The sequence below is a fragment of the Eurypyga helias genome, unplaced genomic scaffold (assembly GCF_000690775.1).
Source record: "Eurypyga helias isolate BGI_N326 unplaced genomic scaffold, ASM69077v1 scaffold2036, whole genome shotgun sequence".
NCBI classification, from domain to species: Eukaryota; Metazoa; Chordata; class Aves; order Eurypygiformes; family Eurypygidae; genus Eurypyga; species Eurypyga helias.
The window spans coordinates 41,957-49,549 of record NW_010258357.1 but is presented as its reverse complement, the minus strand read 5'-3'; the positions used below and the strand labels follow the sequence as shown (position 1 = coordinate 49,549).

Genomic DNA, 7,593 nt, shown 5'->3' with positions numbered 1-7,593 from the left:
CAGGAATGAAAAAGCAAACAAAGATTATTTGAGGGATTATTTCCATCACAGAAAACATTTCATTATGTAAATACTGTAAAATCAAGAATAAGGATTAATTGGTAAGATCATTTCAACAGAGAGATGGGATAAAAGTTGAGGCAAACGGCAAATGACAAGGACAAAAATCAATGAAGGAGGGGTGGAGAAGAGAGGAGAGATGGAGCAGATGTAGCAATGGACACTAACGGATTGGGTAACGCTGAAGGCTCCTTTAGCTAGCTACGGAAGGAGGAAGCATGAATGCTTTTGTAAAACACACCATAGTGATCAAGGAAAGAAAACACAAAATTAGGGGGTTCCAATTGAGAAGACTTTTGTAAATACCAACATGTCAGTGTAAAAGATGTAGCTGTGCAGATCTATGGAATCCAAAGTTGAACTTAACTTTTTTCTGGATTTATAATTTTTTTTAGTTTTAATGAACAAGTTTGAAAGTTTATAAGAGAAATTTTATTTTTTCAATAGGCAGAACTTTTCATTCTGAAGTTGCAGAAAAGTTGTAATAAAAGCAGATCTACTGCAATGGCATCAGTTTTCTAGCAATGCTATATTTAAGCAAAGCAAAAGTTAGCATTTATATTGATTCTTAGATTATGTATATAGTACTTGAAATTTTTTTCAAAGCAAAAGCTTATTGTATAAACTTCAGTAAATCACTGACATTTGATTCTTTTTGTTGTCAACAGGCCAGGAAGAGGAAGTTCAAAATATGATAAACTATGTAAAGGAAATAATTTGTGGCAAAAGCAATTCACATGCAAATAAACATTTGTCATGTTTCTATATTGATTTGCAAAATATAAGCAAATACATTTTCTATACTGCTAATGAATTATTTATAAACAGATTTGATTCTGAAAAAATGTACACAGTGAGCTGACTTCTCAGTCTCTGTTTCCAAGAAAGGTTTCTTCTGCTGCATGAACACGTCTCTGATTTACATATGACACAGAAGAGGACTTTCCCATCAGTGCTCAGACTGTTAGTGAAAGGAGTAAGTATTAATAGACTTCTGTATCACCAATGAAGGACACCATCTTTCAGCTTCTGCTTTATAAAAACAGTGAAACTCCTTCCTGAGAAAAGCATTTTTGAATTATTAGAAATAATTTTATTGGAAACACAGCACACAAGATGGTCTACTTCTTTCACATTTTTAAGTCTGAAAATATTTTCTAGGGCCAACAGACATTTGTCAACTTGAGTAGCAGCAAGAAAAAGTTGTCATGAGAAACTTAAAATATTTTCAGATTTGGGGTTCAATTTTGCATTTGATTATCACAGATAATGTACTAAGTCATTAACTGAAAAGATTTTTTAGGAGATTTATTGCTTATATACAAGTCAGAGGGGAAAACCCCAACTTTTTTCTTAAAATAGGACATGACTTTCAAATTTATAGTGTTCGTTTACTTGCATTTGTATAGCTTAAGTATGTTTGCTTCTTCTGAGAATTCTATGTCTTGTAAGAGCTGTTACAAAGCCAACTTATAGAGAAACTAATTTGTATATTAGACAAGGTGGAACTTCTACAAAGAAAAACAAGTAACAGCAATACACACATGGGGTAGGAGCACTTCAATCAGAACAAATTAGAAGTGTACATTGACCTATCTGTTCATCCTAGCATTTGGCAGTAGATCGCACAGATTTAGAAGAATTAGGGACAAATATAGGCCACAATTTCTAGTGATAACAGAGTATTCATTAGGTCTACTACTAGATGGTTATGTGGGATTTGAAGCTTTTCAATAAACAAAGACAGAGTATCCAGTATGATGCGTCCACATAACACCAGCGACACAGTTTTATCATGATGTTGTGGGGTAACCCCAGAGGTCAGCTGAGCCCCACACACAGCCACTCAGAAGTCTAAAGGTTTGAAAACTTGTGGGTTGTGATAAAGACAGTTTAACAGGTAAAGCAAAAGCTGTGTACGCAAGCAAAGCAACATAATAATTCATTCACTACTTCCCATTGGCAGGCTGGTGTGTTTAGCTGCTTCCAGGAAAGCTGGACTACATGACATGTTAACTGTCTTATGAAGACAAACGCCATAACTCTGAACATCCCACCTTCCTCCTCCTTTTCCCCAGATTATTATATGCTGAGCATGACATCATACAGTCTGGAATACCCCTTTGGTCAGCTGGGGTCAGCTGTCCTGCCTGTGTCCCTTCTCAACTCCTTGTGCACTCCCAGCCTCCTCGCTGGTGGGGTGGGGAGCAGAATAAGACTTTGTGCAAGCCCTGCTCAGCAGTAACATCCCTGTGCTATCAACACTGTTTTCAGCACAAATCCAAAACACAGCATGGTATGAGGTGCTATGAAGAAAATGAACTCTTCTCAGCCAAAACCAGTACACATGACAAAATGGAAGAGGAGGAAAAACCAAAACCACCCTTCTTTGCAATTCTCTCTCCATTACAAAGCTGTTAAAAAAACTAAAATGCATCATCCTGTAGAATGAAAAACTGTAAAGTCAAGAGAATTAAACTGGTCCCAGGTGGATTTTTTTCATGGTTTTTATGTGGCATTAAATGCAGATTTTCTTTACTTAGTTATTGAAAATAACTTTACTGCACATTCTGTTTCACCAAAACAAAAAAGACACTTGTTTGTTAATCTAAGCCTAACACTGGCAGGTGTACATAAAAGAAGAAACCTTTGGTACACATCATTTTATCCTACTAAATAGGATACTTGCCTTTGGCTAGCATTGACACCTAGCTGCTTTTAGAAAACCAACATTGGGCGTTGTGTGACAAGCACCACGCCAGCTGAGCCTTAAGCATTGATAAGACTGAAAATTTACAGCATTGTCCACTCCAGATTTGCTCAAGGTAACACCATGAGACATTCCAGCATGGTTTCTTTCAATAGGCTGGTTTAAAATGTTTTCACTTAACATTAAATAATCACTAGATCTCATTGCATTTGGGATACAAACATATCCCAGAACAAAATTAATTAATCTGTTTTCTTGAAAACTTGTAGGAGCAACAAACAGCACTGAGAAGATTCTCTAGCAAGAGTAATATTTTTACACTGGTTGAATTAATACCTTTCCATAGTATTACTGTGGTTACTTTGCTTCAATGTTTACAGTGTACTATATTTTTTAAAATTACATTCAAAAAATATTACTGGTGCCTTCTTTTCAGAAGGAATACATAGCTGTTGCTATTGATGACTTGAGTCAATTATTGACAATAGCTGTTGCTATTGACGGACGAGGCTTGGAGCAACCTGGTCTAGTGGAAGGTGTCCCTGCCCACGGCAGGGGGGTTGGAACTGGATGGTCTTTAAGGTCCCTTCCAACCCAAACCATTCTGTGATTCTATGAATTTTTCTTTTTTGACGTTTCCTTAAAGAGAAATTACTGGTTTTGCACTAAGTTCTTTTTTAAAAATTGAAATAAACTCTGAAAGCAAGTTCCCCCTCCAAAGAGATATTAACTCAGATGAGTTAAAAATGCTTTCTACTTTGCTTAGTGCCACCTCAGTATGAACCTCCTGCCTTCCTAATAACTCTTACTTATTTGGAGGGCCCAAATACAGCTGAAGAACAATAGATTGTAAGACAAATACAGTTAAATAACAAAGTCATATCAGGCACAATCATTTGCATTATATCACTAATAATTTTTCACACCCGTATGTGATATCTTTTTAACATGCATTCTGTTCCACTTCTGCGGAGTTCGCCATCATTCTGTGTGTGCATGAGCAGAAACTACATAGAGAAATGCAAATACTCAAGTTGAATTTCTGTAATTCAATGAATTCATACTTCATTCTTGAGAAACAACTCATTTTGTGATATAGTTGCCTGACAAGCCCTTTGTAAACTCATGTATGCTATGAACAACTTATTATAATGTGTAATGTAATGTACTTTGTCAAACGCTTTTGAAGTTCTAACTTTGTATGTATTTGTTTCATTACATTTTAGTCTATAAGTGGCTTGACAGCCTATAAAGAATTTTATACATCTACTTCAAACAATTGAACAAAATTATTTATTATCCCAATGCTTCCAAGATTCTGAATTTTACAACTGTGTCAGCCTATTGTACTTCATTTAAACAGCAAAATATGGGACTCGACAGTTAGAACTGAAGTATTAATTCGAAAAGCAAAAGAAAATGAAAAAAAGCTAACACAAACTACAGTTCACCTCTGTCGTTCAGGCTGATGCACTCGCTGTGTCTGGGTACTCTCAACTCACTAATTCCATCTATTACAATTAACCAGATTTCTTTGTCTGAAAGTCTAAGAACAGCCAAGAACTGAATACAGAATGTAATTATTGCTGTGAACACAAAGATGGCAAGCTTAACAAATAATTTTTAAAAGCCCTGACAGATTATTGCTCTCTGATTATTTGAACATTTTATCAATTTGTGCTATGATAACCTAAACTTTAAGGAGGGAAATTATTAATACTGAGTGATAAATAAATCCCACTTCACACATGGAAAATTTCAAAGTTATTTTGCAAACACCAATAATGCTTTCTGTAAAGTTCTGCTTTCCTTTTTTTTTTTACTTTTCAGATTTTCAAAGATTAGCTAGTCATACAGATTAACACTGCTATAGCAAAACTATGTCTCTTTCTTTGATTTTAACATGAGGGTAGAAGAACGTAAAGTAATTCCTTGCTTTTTATAATATAAATGAAAATCCCGCTGGCATCAATAATCAGTTCCTAAGTAAAAACTCCCACAAAGTTAAGAAAACTTTTGTGTGTCAACCTCCCCACCCAGAGGTATAACAATAAATCACTCACTAATTATTGAGCAACATGACGTTTTCCCCTTTAGATGAAACACTTGCATTTGAAAACTATACCACTATTGCTTAACTCAGAACATTTTCAAATGTAGTTAATAATTAAGAGGCAGACAAATCCACTTTGACCTTCCAGCAGAATGATCTAGTTTTCACATCCCGTGTCTACGTACACCGTGCCTCACACAGGAGAAACGGGCAGACAGTACTTACACAGCATGAGAACACCTACTAAGTTAAGCTTTCTAGGGTATTACCTCAAACACATATTCTTCATATACAATCAGGAATATGCATTCAAGATTATCTACACAAAAAGCTACTAATTTCTTGTATTTCTAAGTATATAAGAAAAAAAGAACAGAAATTACCAACTGAAGAGAAAGCACTTCAGAACTATTTGTGTATTTTCTTGAAATTATAAAGACAATGATTTCAAGATAAAACCATTAAGAATGTCATTTCTTCCCAAGAACCAGATCTAAATTAACTAACTGAACATGATATTAGAGACTTATTGGGCATTCAGGTTCCTCATAGGTAGAAGAGAATCAGGTTAACTGAGCTACTTTGAGTAACTCCTTATAACGTGTAGTTAGGTAAAAAGTTACTTACTACAGTTTTCTTCATCAGAATTGTCACCACAATCATTTTGGCTGTCACATCTCCAGTGATCTGGAATACAGTTGTTGTTTTTGCACTGGAATTCATGTGGCCCACAAGTTTTCTTATCTGTAATTAAGATAAACATCATCTATATAATTGGAGACAAAGTGGCATAACTGGAAAGGCTGCTACTAAACAGTGACCTGAGAATATCGCTTGATACACCTAATAAGGAGCAAACATAATACATTAAAATGTTACTTAAATAATTAAACACTTAAAATTTATTTCTCATGTCACATTCTTGAGGATTTTATTTATTCATTCATACCAAAAGAGATATGCTAATATTATTAAAAATTTAATTACAGACTGTTAATACTGTCATTTAAAGTAAAAAAATCATAAATTAGCTTGAGGAGAGGTTATTATTACACTGAATCTCAAAAACTGCATTGACCTTTCCTTGAATTCAACTGTAAGATTATGTTACAAAAGATCACATCACATTAAAGCACAAGAATATGTAGTTTAAAAATGTACAAAAAAACCTATTCTCAAAAGCTATGTTTGCATATCATAACTTAAGACTGACAGGAAACTTTTTATTTTGATTCATATTTTCACATTCTGATGTCTTGGACTGGAATGAATTTTACTTATACAGAATAAAAATATTACCAAGCATATAATGCTAAACTGAGGTTCAATTTCTTCATACAGTAAATTTTCAATGAGCTTTCCCTGTTTACAGAGCAGCATTGTAGAAAAGCCTCTTGGAGATGCGTGACCATCCTCAACTCCTCCAGAAGGAAGGAGCTGCCTCTGTGTTTTATTTATATTTTGAGTTATATTTATATTTTATTTATATCTTGAGTCATTCTTTTGGGTTCTAAGGACTCAGATGAAGTAAATTAAAAAGTTATCTATGACATTTTTCATGAAAAAAACCAGTTTGTTTTGTAAGAGACTCAATGGCGTATTTAAAATTACATCTCAGTATGATGATATTTCAATAGAAATTTTAAAAATTTCCATTAGGCTATTTCATAGCATGTCAGTTTAGACATCATAATGCCACTATGACAACTCGCTGAGTTCTAATAACTGACAGAATGAAGAAGAACTGAAACACAAGCTTAAAACCACCTGCTTTCTCTGCCTGTGAAATGGAAAGGCCCACAAATTTGAGGTGTTAGATTTGATAAGGCCCAAACTGCTGCTTTTCATGCCTATTCTAAGCATGGTTCTGGAACTAGAGCGATAAATCAAAACTGCATTTGAATATCAAGAAGGTGGAGGTAAATGGTTTTGCAGCTCAGCTGTGTACACTCAAAAATTTGGTAATTACAATACTGCCTGTGGCAACTGTTTCTTATTCTCTGTCAATATCGGGATTGTAAGTGGTTTTCTCCCAAAATACTTTCTCAAGATGAGAGTCTATGACATTTCAATCATGACATTTGAAATACTTGCATTGGAAAGCACTTAAAAACATGTAACATCAGAGAACAAAAAAAACTCCCTCTCTCCCCCTCCCGCCCCCATACACTTGTGTTTCGTTCTGCAGCTTTGCAAAAGAAAAGGTTTCAAACCAGAAATCTACCCTATGTTTACTGAAGTACTTCCAGTAATGTCTACAATCTCTCATTAACATATAGCTCCAGAAAATGAGTCCCAAAGACTAATGACAGATTATATTGTATTTATCCTTCCATGTTCAACAGAAATACCAAAAACTAATCAGAAATATACCAAAGTCAGAGATGACATCCCTTCATTTCAGCTACCTGCTAGGACAAAGAGAACATGCAATGTATCTTTTCTTATTCTTCATAAAGAAATATCTGTTTCTTAAGGATGCTTAATCTGTTTTCTAGCATTGCCTCTTTAAACTTGTGAAGAAAGGTTAGATACTTTTTTTTTTAAATTTATCCATGTGTAGTCTAACCTTATGTTTACCACTTTAATATTAATCTTTTAATGAATGATTATTAATATTTTCATGAAACAAAAGAAATATTTAAGTCTTTCTTCACACAAAATATTTTTCCATGTTTGTAAGGCTCTCTCTTCGTCACTTCACAAATCTGAAATCTTTATTTTTCTTTTGGGTTGATCTCTCACAGCAGCTTACCCTTGACAATGTCTT

General features: G+C 34.3%; 1 protein-coding gene across 1 annotated transcript in view; it reads right to left on the bottom strand.

The window, feature by feature from the left end:
* Positions 1-7,593, bottom strand: part of LOC104511599 (low-density lipoprotein receptor-related protein 1B-like) — a gene marked incomplete at both ends in the record, with an annotated part of 70,691 nt that overhangs the window by 22,110 nt on the left and 40,988 nt on the right. The window contains one exon of the mRNA XM_010154286.1: positions 5,451-5,567. Within this exon, the coding sequence (XP_010152588.1) occupies positions 5,451-5,567 (117 nt within the window). The remainder of the gene's footprint in view (positions 1-5,450; positions 5,568-7,593) is intronic.